This window comes from Doryrhamphus excisus, linkage group LG14, assembly GCF_037039965.1.
Source record: "Doryrhamphus excisus strain RoL-2023G ecotype Guam linkage group LG14, RoL_Dexc_Guam_v1.1, whole genome shotgun sequence".
NCBI classification, from domain to species: domain Eukaryota; kingdom Metazoa; phylum Chordata; class Actinopteri; order Syngnathiformes; family Syngnathidae; genus Doryrhamphus; species Doryrhamphus excisus.
The window spans coordinates 16,905,216-16,921,450 of NC_136370.1; the positions used below are offsets into that span (position 1 = coordinate 16,905,216).

General features: G+C 39.2%; 1 protein-coding gene across 2 annotated transcripts; it reads right to left on the reverse strand.

Moving 5' to 3' along the window:
* Positions 1–2,499: 2,499 nt before the first annotated feature.
* On the reverse strand, positions 2,500–15,962 carry ppm1aa (protein phosphatase, Mg2+/Mn2+ dependent, 1Aa). Of its 2 annotated transcripts, none has more exons than XM_058090183.2 (6): positions 15,580–15,962; positions 14,037–14,890; positions 13,833–13,950; positions 9,966–10,077; positions 9,835–9,892; positions 2,500–4,737 (listed from the first exon to the last, which is right to left on the reverse strand). In XM_058090183.2, the coding sequence occupies exons 2-6, from the start codon at positions 14,871–14,873 to the stop codon at positions 4,696–4,698; spliced, it is 1,167 nt and encodes a 388-aa protein (XP_057946166.2). In that variant the 5' UTR covers positions 14,874–14,890; positions 15,580–15,962; the 3' UTR covers positions 2,500–4,695. The 2 variants fall into 2 exon arrangements, with proteins under 2 accessions (XP_057946166.2, XP_057946167.2); XM_058090184.2 differs by having other exon boundaries at positions 2,500–4,744; positions 15,580–15,961.
* Between the last annotated feature and the right edge of the window lie 273 nt (positions 15,963–16,235).

The window sequence follows — 16,235 nt, forward strand, 5'->3', positions numbered from 1 at the left end:
AGGTGTCCAGTGTTTATGTAACATAAACAGTTTTTTCATTTATAAGTCGCAGGAACAGCCAACCTATAAAAAAAAAGTACGACTTATAGTCCGGAAAATACTGTATTACAGGGATACAAGTCGTAATGTTACAAATCTTAAGTGGTCATGGTCCGAGAAAGAAGTCATACCAGTAAAATGAGGTCTGACATTTAGGGAAAAACTGGGAAAAATATTTCACATTGCAGGAATAGTTACAAGAATAGAGGCAGTATTACGAGTATAAAAGTCATAATGTTCGAAAAATAACGTGGTCATGTTACAAGTCATATTTTTTTAGAGGAAAGTGATATTTTTCCGGAAAAGTTCAAAAACGTTATGCGAAAAGATGTGTAACGTAAGATTAAAGTCATCACACAAAAATTGCTGCACTGAGTATAAAAATGGTAATGTTATGGAAAAAAACGTTACAAGGCTGATCATTTTACGAGAATAGAGGCAATATTAATGGTTTAAAAAAATGGTAACATTACAACAATAAAATCCTAATGTTAAGAACTGAAGTCACATATTCTAAAAATAAACATTTTTGGGGGGGGGAATTCTGCCTATCATTGCCAAAATATTTCTTTCCCTTTTTAGTGCATTCTAGCGCAAGAAAAAGTCAACATAAACTAGCTAACAATGGACATCAAAAAGTCAATTTTCAATTTTTCCGGACTAGCGAACTGCTAGCGGTTCGTGTCGATTATGCTACAAAGACTCGAAAAGATGCTCGTTTGCTGTTAGCGTTTTTTTTCTTAGAACTCGAGAACACGCCTTGTGCTAGAACACACATCCATCCCAAATAAGAGCGGACATTGTAAGTGTTGTCGCTGTATCGATGGTAGCGTAAGGTAAATGCTCGATGTGACATCAACAATCAGTGTTTTAAATAAATAAAAAACCCCACCAAGATACTGTCCGTATTACATGTTATTAATGTACTTGTTCTTGCATGATTAAAGCACGAATATCGAACATTAAAACGCTGTTTTTTTCCGTAGTCGAAACAGGTGTGGCCCATTGTTAGCTAGCTCATATTAACTCATTTTCTGGTGTTGTAATGCACCAAAAGGGAAAGATGATAACATTCCTAGAATAAACACAACGTTACCAGTAAAAAGTCATTAAACTTACAAGAATGAGGTTGAAATTTGCACGACTATCAAACGTTTCTCTCTCTGTAGACACGATGTATATTTACGTTATGGTCATTTGTTTTTTTCCAATTTGACCTTATTCTGATAAAACAATGACTTTAATCTTGTAATTGTACTACGATTTCAATGTAAAAATATACATATATTCTTATAATGTGACTTAATTCTTTTAAATGATGGCTTTATCGCCATTTTGCCAATGTCCCTATGGTAAAAGTCCTTTCGCCCTCGTTACTGGTTTTGATGACATAATTACTTTTCCATTGAAAATGCTGGCACAGGCTCGTCCAGGATTCAGATTCAGGGGTGAATTTCTGTACTTCCATCCAAAACGAAAAGCCTTCACACATCAGCTGCGTTGTACGACTAGAGAATACAACGCACAAGCACTTCCTATAAATGTAATGAGGTATTTTATTTTCATGAAAAATCAAAGAAGGAAATTCTTTGTTCATTTTTTGACTGAGTATTGGGAATGAAAGAATTGTGATGGAAACTTGGCATAAGCGAAACGAAAACACCCTCAAACGGAATAATGACCAAGACATTTCAGAAATAAATTCCAACAAAAGGGATACTGAATACTCCCTTTTTTTTCTCCATTCATTACACAGCAAACCTTTGAAAGCTTATGTTCATAAAAGATGAGATGGTAAAACTTTTAAGGAAAAAAAGGACACATAAAATGTTCTTTTACAAGCCACTGAGCGGGGGTGCACAAAAAAAAGGAGAGAAATACAGGCGACGATAAGCACAAAAGCATACTAATTTGAAAAAAATAATCTATCATCAATGTACAGTTAGCAAAATAACCATTTTCTTATACATTTTAGTGAAAATCATTTAATACTGTATTCAAACACCCAAAAGCCATGATTGTAAGTCTGTTTCATTTATTTACTTTTCTCAATTTTTTTTTTTGTGTGTTATTTGCTCACAAACACACACACACATACGTTGTAATAGGACATTTATACTTACTGAGCCACCACTATCAGTTATTCACAACTTTGAACATGTGACAATGTTGCTACATGCAACAATAAACTCCCATGTCGTTAAGGCCAATTCCGCCACTTCATTTCAGTGTCATACCTCAATTAACAACCCTGCGCCTTTATGCTGTCTTTTCTTTCATTTGTACCCTGTTTGTTTGCTTGTTTGTTCACATTGTTGCACATGATGATGACCGGCGTTGCACATTACAAACATTACAGCACCACTGGTTGTTAAAAAAAAAACAGGAGAATTAAAAAAACACCGATTTGACATTTTGGCTGTTTTGCCACCCTAGTAGATAAGAAAAGTGGCTTTGTTAAGGAATTTAGTGAAAAGTCGCTTTAAGAATTTGTGACTCGATACAATGAGGGTGAGTGTTAGGATTGTCTTTTTAAACTAAATACATTTTTAGTATCTTAATAATATAATAATAAATTTTCAGGAACTACCCACCAGCTTATGACACATAGGATTTTCAGTTCAAAATAAACCTCACTGAGACAAACCAGAAATCATAATTTGTCAGTGTTGAGGGGGGGGAAAAAAACATTAACTCAAACAACATATTTATTCCTTGAATGTTAAAAGTCAAAAATATATACATACATTAATTTCCAACAATGCAATTTTAGACAAAAAAAAAATAGCAGAATCTGAAAGAAAAACCTTTTCTCTTAAAGAAATGTATCTGCATTGTGAGTGAATACAGACAGTGACTATAGTTGCCTTTGCGGAAAGAGGGGGTGTGGGTGGAGGTGGAGGTGGGGGGCGGGGGGGGGGGGGGGGCACTCAAAATCATTGGCGCTAGCAGCAAACTGCAGTGTTGTGTCCTGCCTGGCTTGTGTTGACGCACACATCAAACCCCATAGAAGAAAGAAAACAAAAGGGTGCTGTACACAACCGTGACAACTCATTACAATCAGGTGATTTGTTCTTGGGATGAATTCCCGCCACCGCCGTAAAAAACAGAGAGGAAAATAAAGACAGCCTTTATATAAAGTATTTGAGCCAACAGTTTGTCCTCGATGGTCGCACTTAACGTCGACTCTTCCTAAAATAGTCAGTGCTCGCATCAGTCAAAATAGATGTTTTAAAATGTACAAAAATGTGTTGTTGGTCGGTCGGGAGGGAGGGAGGAAGGAAGGGAGGGAGGGAGGAAGGGTAACACACACGCGCTCAGTTTAATGTGGATGCGTTTTTCTCTTGCCCCCCACAATGTCTGTGGGATGTCAAAGGTCGTGCCACATAAAGACATTGCACACACACGGTCAAAGGTTATCGTAAAGCAGAGAGGAAGTGATTAGAAATCAAGCCACTGCTTCAATAATGTAGCAAGGAAGCAAAGTCCTAATTTGTGTCCTTTCTACAAAAACTCAGCAATATGAATTGTTTAAACAGAGCATGCACACACACACACACACACACACACACACTGATGGAAACTTGTGGAATAAGAATGAGATAAGAGTATAGCTTTGCAATTCCCTTTTAAAAAAAAAAAATGCAGCCCGGTCACGGCAAATTGTGAGTGATGTGCCTTGATACAAACACACGCGTGCACGTACATACACACAAGCACCCACGCACGCCTTGCAAGTATCTAGACACACCAAAGTGTTAACAGATGGATTTTGTTTCACTTCGCGTGTCCGAAATAAATGACTGCTGTTAATTCAGCATGTACGGAAAAACACATAGAAAAATAAAATACAATAAATAAAAAAAAAAGCACGGGAAGAGAGAGTTAAAGAGAGAGAGACAAGGGAGAAATAATTAGGTTATAAATGTTTTGTTTTTTTTTTATATAGAGAGCTTACTGTGCTGTTGACTATACAATTTACCCGTTTCTTAAAAAGGAGCATAGACATATAACTGAGGAGAAAAGAAAAAGTAAAAGCACGGGGGACAAGCAGTAATATTCACCATGTAGAAATGGGTTAGAATTCCAGAAGAGCAGGAGAAAAGGCAGATAGTGCATAAAAAGGTTCTTTTTCATTTCTTTCTTTCATTCATTCATTCATTTTTTTTTTTTAACTTAAAATCAAGCTGCATTAAATACAGGCTGTTTTGTACAGGACAATTGCACTTCACAAAAACAGAAATATACAAACACACAAGGAAATGTGAATCAAATTAATTACAGCAACAACAACAACAAAAAAAATAAATCCTACTACATAAGCTGATTATTCAACCAAAAAAAAAAATGAAGTAAGAAAGCCTTATGGACTCACTTGTTATGTTTGACTTTAGAGGGAAGTATTAGGATGGGTGAACACAAAAGGGGGAGACAAGACGGTGGGGGATCCTGAACTCCAGAGTGGACTGGCGCTGCACTATCTCCAGGTTTGTGTGCATGCAACTCCTCTTCCTCCTCCTCCTCCTCCTCCTCCTCCTCCCATGAAATTCCCTTCTTAGAAACCAAAAGCTCAGAGTGACGACGGCAAGACAGACTGCTGAGCTGAGCTGCTGTGGGTCTTGAGAGAGGATGGTGGTTTGTAAACGCTATGCTGTGTTAGTGGTACGGGGTTGTGTTACCACACGTCATCTGTGGACGCTGAGTCCTTGACAAGAGAGAGGAGAGGAGAGGAGAGGGAAGGACAAAACCCTTCAGACGATGCCTCCAATTCCATTCAGAGCTCACTCGCTTGTCAGTATTGTTGTTTGTCATTATTGTGCAGCAACCATCTTTGTTGATAAACGCGTGTATTTATCTGCTACAGTTTTGCGGTCGTTGTCTTTCAAAGTTGACATTAAAACACTCATGCATTATCAACACTGAAGCACAGCAGATACATTGTTGATATGGAGCAGAAATCACTTTCTATTTATTTTTTTGTGTTTTAAAAAAATAAAAACAAACAAAAAAAGAGCCCTTTTACAGCAGGGTTGACCTAACTTTTCCACTGAGGGAAAATCAAAAAGTGTGGAGGGGATATTTTTATTCTTCCTCTTTATATAGCGCCCTTTGCTCCATTATTGACATTTGCTGTATTTTTATTTTATTTTTTATTAACACATTTCATTTCTACACTGTACCGTGGGCTAATACAAAAGGAGACTGCACTTTGGACACCCCTGCCTTACACCAACAACTTTTATATGCTCTGCAACGTTTCTCTGTTACCAACGTTACTCAAAAACTACTTAAATGCCTGGAAAGTCAAGAAAAAGGTACGCCAAAGGACAAGGAAGAAATGGAAATACAGTGGATCCTCCAAATTATTCGCCCGATTTGGAAATCGAACAACCATCGCAACTATCGCACAATGCTGAGCGGGACCAGTGCAACAACACCCGAAAATGACTTCTGTCACACAAGACACAAGTGTGCAGATCTTGATTCTTATTTGTTAATCATATGGAAAAAGACACATCCTTCGGTCATAAAGGTCAAATTATTGCCAATTATCTTGCATGAGAGAACATTTATGGAGACAGACCTGCCAAATGTGGAGACATTTTACAAGTAGCCCGATAAACGAGCCACCGGCCGCACTTTGGACACCCCGGTTTTTATAGTTCTTTGTCAGGGTTGAGATCGTGGCGTGGTGCAAACACAACTCTCGTCGACTATTCGGCAAGGGGAGCGTTATTGCAGCTGCAAGTGACTGACGCATTACGATATACATTTTTATTGCAAATGTTAACCCAAAATCGGAGAAGGGATTGGACGGGATCAATGGGTCAATGTTAGATTTTCTTTTGTGGAGGTGCACGTCATGCTACGCAGGAGCGAGCCTGTGTTAACGTGCGGTGGAGCGTCATCAGACCGGGCGCCGTATCTATAAAAATATACATGGAAATCTGACAGTCTACGAACGCCAGAAACCCAAAATATTCAGACCTATAAGAAGCGGCGTACGCACACATTGACGCAATTAGCAGCTTATGGAGTCTACCTCGAGGAGAAGTGCACGTACACAACTCCACCTCAACTTGCACCCTTGTGCCACACCTCCACTTCGCCAGAGAAGGTGGAACGCTAAGCTTGATTGCTTTGTTACGATGGCTGCTGCCCCGTTTGGAATCATGGCTGGTGGGAAGACGAGCATGAAGGAGCGGACTTTGGATGTAGAAATACTGGAAAAGAGTATCAGATTTGGAAGACAAATACAACAAAGATTGCGTGACAGCACGTCCTCTGACGTCTGAATGCGGTCCGATATCAAGGCACACGTTTCTATTTTTGTGAAACGACTGCTTTTTGTTTTCTTACTTCTACTTTTTGTAAATGTGGAACTGTGAAATGTACTATGTCAGGTACTCCAGCGTAAAATAAATTAAACCATTACCATGATTTTTTAGCGAGCCTGTTTCTACATGTTTTTATCTCATTTTAGATGAATATAAGCTTAGTGAAATCACTTTCATAAAAAGTCTTTTCCATGAAAAGAATCAAAATTGTGATTGTTAAGTCAAAAGCAAATTGTTTTAATTCCACACAGACATTAAAAAAATATTATCGTTATGACTAACACCATCAAAGTATTACTTCTATTTTAATTATTTTATGAAGAACTAATTTTGTGTATTGGATCAAAGCACAACAAAACAAAAGCCCTTCATTTGCGGAAAAGGAAACCAATAAGAGTACGTTTACACACACGGCCCTGACACTATCCACACAAATAAAGGCCGTGGTAGGACAGATAAATGGTGTACTGAGGACATATGCAATGAAGAAGCAGCTTTTTTTTTTATCAAATTCTCAACAGAAAAGACAGTAACAGAGCGCTGAGGACATATTTGCTCAGCAAATATAGTATATAGTATTGTCATGACGCTAAAATAAAATGGTGACGTATCCGGGTCCTACGTTGTGTTTTTTGTGCGTCTTTTAGTCCGGACAAGCACAAACACTACACAGTTCCACTGCATGTTTATTTCTAACATAACCTCACCTAGCCACTTACTGTGTGCGTCGCCTTTTTGCCATGTCGCCAAAAAATGTGTACGCCAGTTCCAAAGGTGGTGTAACTGGTGCACGCATGCTCACGTCGCGAAGTCGCAAAGTCGCGAAGCATGCAAGCTTATTCGAGGGTCAAAATGCATGCCGAGTACAGTACCAAAATATGCATACATATTGGCAGGTCTGCAATATGGCGTAAGTGAATATTTTATTATTAATTCTATTATACAGCCTGTTATTTTTACACTTGTGTGACAGTTCAGTGACCTGTGCAGTTAACGTTTTACGATGGCACAAATCACACAGGAACCTACTGGATTTTATTTGAAAAATCTCAACAAACTGGAAGTCGGAAGGGATTGTGTTTGAAGAGGCTCCACTGTAGTTTGGTGCAGAGCAGAAATATGTGTTATAATATATGTTCTGATACTTTCTACCTAGAGTGGAGTGGAGTGGAACATTATCGCTAAGAGCAATTACTAATGCAGCTTACTAATGCACTAATGCAAAATTCTGCTCTTTACCGAGTCAAGTTTTTGCTGCAGCCAATGCAAAATCTATGCTTCACTGCCTTGGATAGCTAGTGATGACCTTTAGCTTTACAATGTGGTCGGTTTTTAAATCTTCTCCAGAACCAGCTAGCTGCCTTGTTGTGGTTCACAATGATACTGTGAAAGAGGTAACATTGAAACAAATGAGAAAGTAGGGGGGATGGGGAGGGAGATTATATATTTTTTTATTATACTTCTAAGGCTCCTTAAAGCCAAGGCAGGACTGCTTTAGAAACCAGCTCGCCTATTTATGTTCACAGCCTTGAAAATCTCTTCGAAAATGAAGACCTTCAGGATACTGGTGCACTTTGCACTCCTCGTTTGTTTCAAATACCAAACCTCAAAAAGGAACTAGTTTGTTCAAATTAGATTGAAAAACCAAAGTTCAAAAAAAAAAGCGTACTTTGTAATTATTGACATGCCCTCCACAGCAAACAGAAAACCAGAAATCAACCAACATAAATTACACTTGACATTTGAATAATAACTTTTTTTCTATGCATACATTATGGAGAATATTTGGTATTGGACCTTGTGCATGTCACAATTCGGGACATTTCTTTTGATTTAAAGATACTATCAAATAGGAGCTTTTCTGCAAAGAAACTACTGACCCTGTTGTATCAAGAACAAAATACTTTTTAAAAACATCCATCTTTATGTCTTTATTATAAACCATAAATTAGATGGGAGATAGACTAAATGATTACGGTGGGAGGACATGTTTCTTTTACGTCGGCCTATTTGTTCAGTCCTAGTAACAGAGATGTCTATGAAACAGACATGTGTGCTGTTGAGTGTTTTTCTGTTCTAATTAGAACTAAAAAATAATATCCAGTGGAACCCCGCACATTCATATTCCAGCATTCCCAACCTCGCAGTTTGGCAGATTTTTAGTGAATGTCTTTCACCATTGATCATTTACCTTGTTAGCTTCAGGACCTGAAACTAATCTAATAATTCCAGCAGTCACTTTTATTGTAAATGTCGTTCCTAGGAGGAGAACGTCAATGTCGAGGTAAAAATTGTGGGAGTATCAATTACTTTATTTATATAATTATTTTTCGCCGTTCGTCTGTGGTCTCGAACCGTACCGGACGGACTGGACTAGCATAACTGTTGCTGCTAAAGTAATCCTAATGACGCCAGAAGCATTAAGTGACAAAGGCAGCACTACTCCTAAAAAGATACTCTTGCAGGTATTCAATGAGAAGTCACATGTAGTTCATGACCTATGTTTGATCTTCGCAATAAAAGATTTTCAACATCAATTTCCAGTAAAATGCAAGGAATTTAAGGAACACTAAAATTAGGGATGTCCCGATCTGACACAGATATGCACCGATTCTGTCCAGCCGTGACTAGATAGAGCCCATGTGATCACAACAACAGCGATTGCTGGATTGCAACAAAATTAGCAAGGCTCAGCAGTGATGTCAGCCGTTTGGTAGTGCAAATGTTGCAGCTAAGTGTAAAACTTGTCATGCACAAGTTTCCCGTGGAACAGAAGTGAGAAGTTTAATACAACGGAACTCATTGTGTTTCTGAAGCGGCGTCCCACGGGATGGCAAAAGCCTGTCCGGTTTAAACTCTCCCTGCGTTGAGCACTTTGAACCTGACTATATTATGACTAGCTGGCACTACATTGTTCATAAAACTATACCCACATGCATAAAAAAAAAAGTCAATGAGTGAGTTTTTTTTGCGCTACCGGCCATTGCGGACTATTCTGAGTAATATCTTGAGTAAGCCTTTTCTGATGTTTGTACAAAATAAGTTATAAAAGTATGTATTATTCATGTGTTCCAACGTTCAACACGAAAAAATAATAAACGTATGCATTGTGGTGATATCGGCTCAATATCGGTATCATTGGATATTTAACGCTGCAATATCAATGTCATATCGGGACACACCTAACTAAAATACTGACTTGCAAGTGACTGTATTAATGGCATCAATTCAATTTCTATGTGAATGAACAAATGTCACCTATGCATGTAGAGTCAAGGTATGAAAGAAGGTGACATCGCCTATTTATTCCCAATGACATTTTCAGAATTTTTACTTTGCACTTTGCAAATGTTACCTGACATGCTGGTTATAGTTTGAGCTCGCATGTCAAAAAGCATGCATACTTCAACCAAAGCACAGCCTCAAGGAATTAACAGGAACTGGATGGCATACTTACTGTGTCATCGCTTCGATAGGGGTTGAGTTTGTTGTACACCGCTTCAATAACACTTCGTCTGGGAGGGAGGGAGGAAAAAAATCCTTAGTTTATTCTTATTTTAATGTATTGAAAAATAGTTCATCACGTACTTGCTTGCCAGCTCTCCTCCAGGGGGAAGGTTGGGGATGCTCTCTGATGCTAACGTCCTCATAACTTGGACCAATTCTGGTACTCCTTCATCCCCCTGCTTCTTGAGGATGTCTGTCGGAAGAAAATACAATCGTAAGCTTTGATACAGAGGAAGATATTCTCTTACAAAATGGACATTTCCAAATGGTAAGTCATAGATGGTACAAAAGTGGGTTACTATTAAGGTGTCAGATTGGACAAGAAAGCTTTCTGGGTACTCCTCGCCATTCATTTCCATTTTTACATCCCGGTGAGGTTCTAGACTGTGTAATGGATTGGTAATGATTAACTGTTGTTACAGTAGAAAAATATTAACCTTTAAATGAGGCCAAGTTAAAGTCGGCCTATAAGAACTGCTGTCAAAGCATGTTTTAAAGACACAATGGTTACTTTTTTTTTTTTTATGGCAAATGTCAGAAATGATTGATAAGACTCTGCATTGATTGAAACTGAAGCAAATACATGGCTGAAACGACCCAGATAAGGGGTCCTCAACTGGTGGGTCAGGCCCCATTATGTGTGGGTTAAAGAAAGTTAATCAAGGGTATCCAATTTCTGACTCTTTTTTGGGGGGGGAAAAAGAAAGTCAAATATAATAATATTTACCATGTTCCTCCTCAGTTTTTTTGTATAATGTGCCCCAAATCCACATGATAGCATGTGTAATTGTGTCTAAAAAATGAAACCAGTATACTTTTTATATTTTTTGATGAAATAATTGCTAATAACTACGTAATATTAAAGTGAGCCATGGTTAATGACCTCAGTTTTTTGTATAATGTGCCCCAATTCCACCTGATAGCATGTGTAATTGTGTTTAAAAAATGAAATAGATATACTTTTTATTAAATAATTGCTAATAAATACGTAATATTAAAGTGAGCCATGGTTAGTGACCATGAGAAAATGTGGGTCCTAAGATCAGCCCCATTGAGAACCCCTGATCTTGACAGGGTTTCCAAAGTGTGAGGCAGGCTTCCCTTGGGAGACAATATTTAAAAAAAAAAAAAAAATCTATTTTCAATGCTGTTAAGCCAATGAATTGATTTTTAGTTTCTATTGTGAGTGCATGATCAGAGCTTGACAATTCAGCAAAAAAAGACATGTTCTGCGGAGGGGAGGCCCACTCTGCTACACTTTGAAAACCCCTGAGAGTCAAAGGTAAAGGAGCATAAAACAGATTTAGACTTTAGTACAACCTGCCATTTATTTGAAAGAGCTATTATTGAAGAGAACGTCTTTATTTGTACAGATCAAAGTGTATGTGTAAATTTAGACATGTCGCTCGCTGTCCGATGGCGTCAAATTGTTACTTCTTGTTTACAATTGGAAGGTAACAACAGTCTCGCATTAGCGGTTTCACTTTATTGGTGTGAAATGTGATACCGACTTCTTATCTGTAATGCTGCACAGTTGGAGGCAGACATCATTTTCTTCAATGTCACTTTTCATTGACACGCCTGCCTGAAGAGCACTTACGAAGTCAACAAGTGCAAGTACTTTGACGAAGATACGTCTATTCAAGTTTGCACTTGTCCGGGCAGCTGTAAGATCACATTAATAAGTCATTTGTTTGTTTTTAAACACAGCTATTTTCTAAACCAACCAACACACTGTCAACACTTTCGATGACTTCAATTGAAAGACGTTTGTTTGTTTTCATCTGGTGAATCCACTGCATGAGTTGCTGCTATGCTGACCTGCTGTCAGCTATTTATTGTCCCTCGCTAGGTCATGGTTGGAGTATTGCTAAACAATCGTTGTCTATCACCTTCTGCTGAGAGCAACCTGAGGGCTGTGGCTCTCGTACTCCCAATATTAAACACAATATTAGTCAATGCTGTGAATACTGTACAGCAGGGGTCTCCTTGATACCAAAGTTTAATGTTTAAATGACAGCTTAAAGCTGTGTGCACACCGGACACAAATAACATGATTTTGCCCCGCCCATACTGTTACCCCGCCCTGTTTTGCTTTGGATTAGCAATGAAGCTAAAGGCTTATGACGCTGGGTACAAATAAATGCAGGAAATGATTTGGAATAAAACAGAAAATGCACATCCAAGATAAAGCATCTCGTCAAACATGTTGTTAAAGTTACGACGCTGCTCCCAGATGGAACTGAGTACGATGCTAACTTGCTAATTGGGTCAAATTATTAAGTTTCATTAATGTTCATGTTAAAGGTTAAATAACTGTTAATACTGTACATTTGAATCTGAAAAAAATAATGTCTCTACCAACTGTATGTGGTTTCTTACGTTTTTCTTATTTGCTGTTTTATTATTATTTTACTTATTTATAACTGATTGATTGATTTATTGTCTTTATTCTTAATTTGTTTTGTTTTTTTTATCTTGTGTATAGAAAAATAAAAATTAAGATATTTGAGGACAGTGGAATGTTTTATCAGATATTTTGGTGTGGAAAACCGGAACCAAAGTACTGAAAAAGTGTAGGGTATTGCAGAAGCAAAAGCATTGAAGATAGTTTTTTATTGATTTTTTTCCAGTTTTTAATAAATGCGTTTTGGGGTTTTTTTTTTGCTTTTTTTTTTTAACCTGATGCGGCCCGGCTTCACCCAGACCTTAGCTCCGGTGGCGCCCAGGTAAATTGAGTTTGAGACCCCTGCTGTACAGTGTGTCACTTTCTTCACGTGCATTCACGGCTGTGTTTGCGGTGTCGTTCGTAAGTGCTCTAGACAAAACATGGCCTGCAGTCACTTGCAGTCTTTCTAGCCTATTTATTTTTTCACTAGAGGCATTCTACAAATCTTAGAATAATAGTATGGGTGCTCATTCCACGGCTAAATAAGCTGCAATGGCTACTCATTGATCGTTTATTTTATATTGTGCGTATAGCTGTTTGTGTCACTTATATAAGAGTTATCACAATAGTGAATGCTATTAATGCATTATTGCTGTGAATGTGTCACTTTCTTTGGCTTTGCTCCGACTTCATGGTTGCATGTGTTTGAATCTGGTTCCTACAACGTGTTATGTTATGTCACAACTAAGACAGTGTCGGATCAGAATACTAGCCGGGATGTCAAATATATTAAAATCACTTCATTTTGCTCCCGTTTCATGGTTGTTCATCTATGACAACAGTATGACAAAAAAATCTTTATTATGTTATTTCTTTTATTACGCCTGTCAAATGATTACAATTTAAATTTCTCATCAGATTTATGAGTTTTGATTGATTGATTAACCACCATGTCACACTGTCATGGTGTACTTTAAGTTCAAGCTCGTGAGATTGGAGGAAAAGGCGTTCAAGTGGCTCTTCCTTTCTCTCCTCCCTTTCTGCCAATATGAAATGTGTTTACTACTGATATTTCTGAGTGTTTGCAACAGATTTGTTGGAGTTTAATTATTTCTTATGGTAAATTGATTCAGTTTGTGAACGTTTTGGTTATTATCGGCCCTTTTGGAATGCATTCATGATGAAAACTGAGGTTCGACTGTATGTCAGTGTGTAAGCATCTGTACTGATAGTGTGATCCACATGTAGGCATTCCGGTTGATAAGCTCCTGTTGGTGTGTGATGTACAAGTAAGGGTTAAAACTATCAAGCAGATTCAGAGGGAAAGTTGACGTTTTCCTCTGGGGGGGAAAAAATGAAATGGGGTATTGACCAGTAAATACCCCAATTATGAAGATTATAAGCACAAAATGATAGGTCTTTCCAAAAAACATTTCGTTGGCAATTTCACTACTGTGTTTTTGTGCAATGACAATAAAGGGAGTCTATCTAAAAATGTAAAAAAAATAAAAACATTGATACATTATGTGTTCGGTTGAATCTCGACTACACGTGCCTACCTTCTACTCTTGACTCCAGATACTTATCGAGCTCAGCCTCCCGTTTAACTGCTTCTGGAGATACCTTTGGAGCTCCAGGAAAACAGATTAAAACAACACTCATATTGTCCCGACTTCCCTGTGGAAGAAACACACAGGTCAGACTTACAACAGTAACCGGTGACAATATTACGTTGTGATTTAGTTTAGCTGAACATGGTTTACCTTGTACAAGCAGGTGTCGACAATTTCATTGCTGACTCTTTCAAGATCATCTGTGACTTCTAGCCTCGACCTGACAAATTCACACAGATCTTCATTGCCCATGACATCCCAGATGCCATCACAAGCTAGAACAATAAATTCGTCTTCCCCTTCACATCTTTCTATTGCATAAACTTCAGGCTCAGGAGAGACGAGCTGCTCTGTGGGGCCTTTTCCATGCACACACTTGTAGTCGAAATCTCCCAAGGCCCGAGACACCGCCAGGGAGCCGTTAACTCGCTGGATCATGACTGAGCCACCAGCATTCAGGATCCTTTCCTTCTCCAGAGGGTTGCCGGGTTTGTGATCCTGCGTGAAGAAGTGCACACGTGCCCCCCTGCTCAGGAGTCCCCGTGAGTCACCGCAGTTAATAAAGTAGACATGGCTGGGGGAAACCATCACTCCCACCGCGGTGGAGCCGCTGCGGTCCACGCCGTGCTTCTTCTCCAAGATGGTTCGCATGTGATCATCGATCTCGAGGAACCCTGTGCGGATGCCGTTCTTCACACTTTCCACAGAGGGATCCTCCTGCAGAGCACTCTGGAAGTCTGAGTTGCTGGTGATGTGCTCCAACAGGTGCTCGCAGCAGTATTTGGCCACCTGAGAGCCAGCGTGCCCATCGTATACAGCGAAGAACGACCAGAGGTCAAGACCGTGAGGCAGGCCAATTACTGCTGTGTGGGCATCTTCCATCTCGACCCGCCAGCCCTGCATACTGCTCAGCCCATATCGCAGGCTGTTCCCCTCACCGTGGGAATTGTATTTTTCCATCTTTGGTTTGTCCAGAAATGCCCCCATTGTGTCCTTCCTGAAACCTGCAAAAATTCTCAATTAGATTTGAACAGTATAGCTGTAAGTTCTATTGTCAAATACATATATCATATCTCGCATTCATTTGTTTGAACAGTTTGGCAACTTGGTGTTCAGGCCGCTTGAACAATTCTAAAAATAGCAGGCCTGTGTATATATTATGGCTACATATTAGGCGCACTGATGGTGTGGACAAAATTGAAACGCCCTTCCACCACTGCCTGACCTGGGTACATGTCGAACCAATGCTACCGTTCTGTTATACGACACACATTTGAAATAAAAAACACATTATTATACATCTGTGACCTTCGCAATACAGCGCACTTTCCAGGGCCAGTTAAAAGTAGTCAAAGCCGTCGTTGCTAGCACGGAATGCTAACGTTAGCTAAGTGACTGGCCACTTGCTCGATAACTGCTATTTCGGTAGATAAACAACATGGCAAGCTCGGTGTGTTCAATACAATAATTAGTCCTATGATAACGTTAAATGTATTAAGTTTTCTGAAATATGTTCAGTCTTTCCTGCTAGCAGGCCTTGACCCTTTTCCCTCACAGCTAACTTCTGCTATGGTATGCTAAGGCAAGGAGAGATCCTCGGCCTTGCTAACAAGCTAGTGCTCAAGCTAAAGAGGCTAGCTTTAGCCAACCGTTCACGTTCCCGGCTCAATGATAAGACTTTCAAACGACTTACCGAATGTCCAAACTAGTTGTTGACCGCAACAGTGACCGGAGCTTGAGATTACCGGGAAGGGTCACTTAACACCGAAGAAAATGGGGCTTTGCTGGGCTTTAGCTTCGGGTAAGTGTTAGCCAACTAGCAAAGACCAATCGTCACACAAGACCCAGTGCATATAAAATGGTGCAAGTGCGGAGGTTCCTCTTTTGGTTACGACCTTGATGCCTTACATTATCTCAGCGGGTAATCGCAAATATATTTTAGCCTTTTTTTCTTTTCGTTGGGGATTTATTAAGCCAAGTCAGGGGAAGCTGAAACGTCTGTCCCAGCCTCTCCACTTGACAGCTTGACAGCTTGCTAGCACCGTTAGCTGTTGGTGAGCAGAAGCGCTGGGAGAGGACCCGGATGTTGCAGGTTGACTTCGAAAACATGACATCATCGCTGAAGACTCAGGGAACCACTCAGCGTGGAGAAAACGTTACTGCATTGTCACTCAAGATGCACACCGTGAGACTAATCTGCATTTGGACACATTAATGAAGCGGCTATATTATGTATGCGCCAGTATGTTTACTGACTACAAAGCAAATATTTATAATGTGTGAAAAGGGGTTGAAAGCCCTTTTGTGTTATTCTCAGTTATCGGTATCAAGATTTAAGCTTTTTTTCTT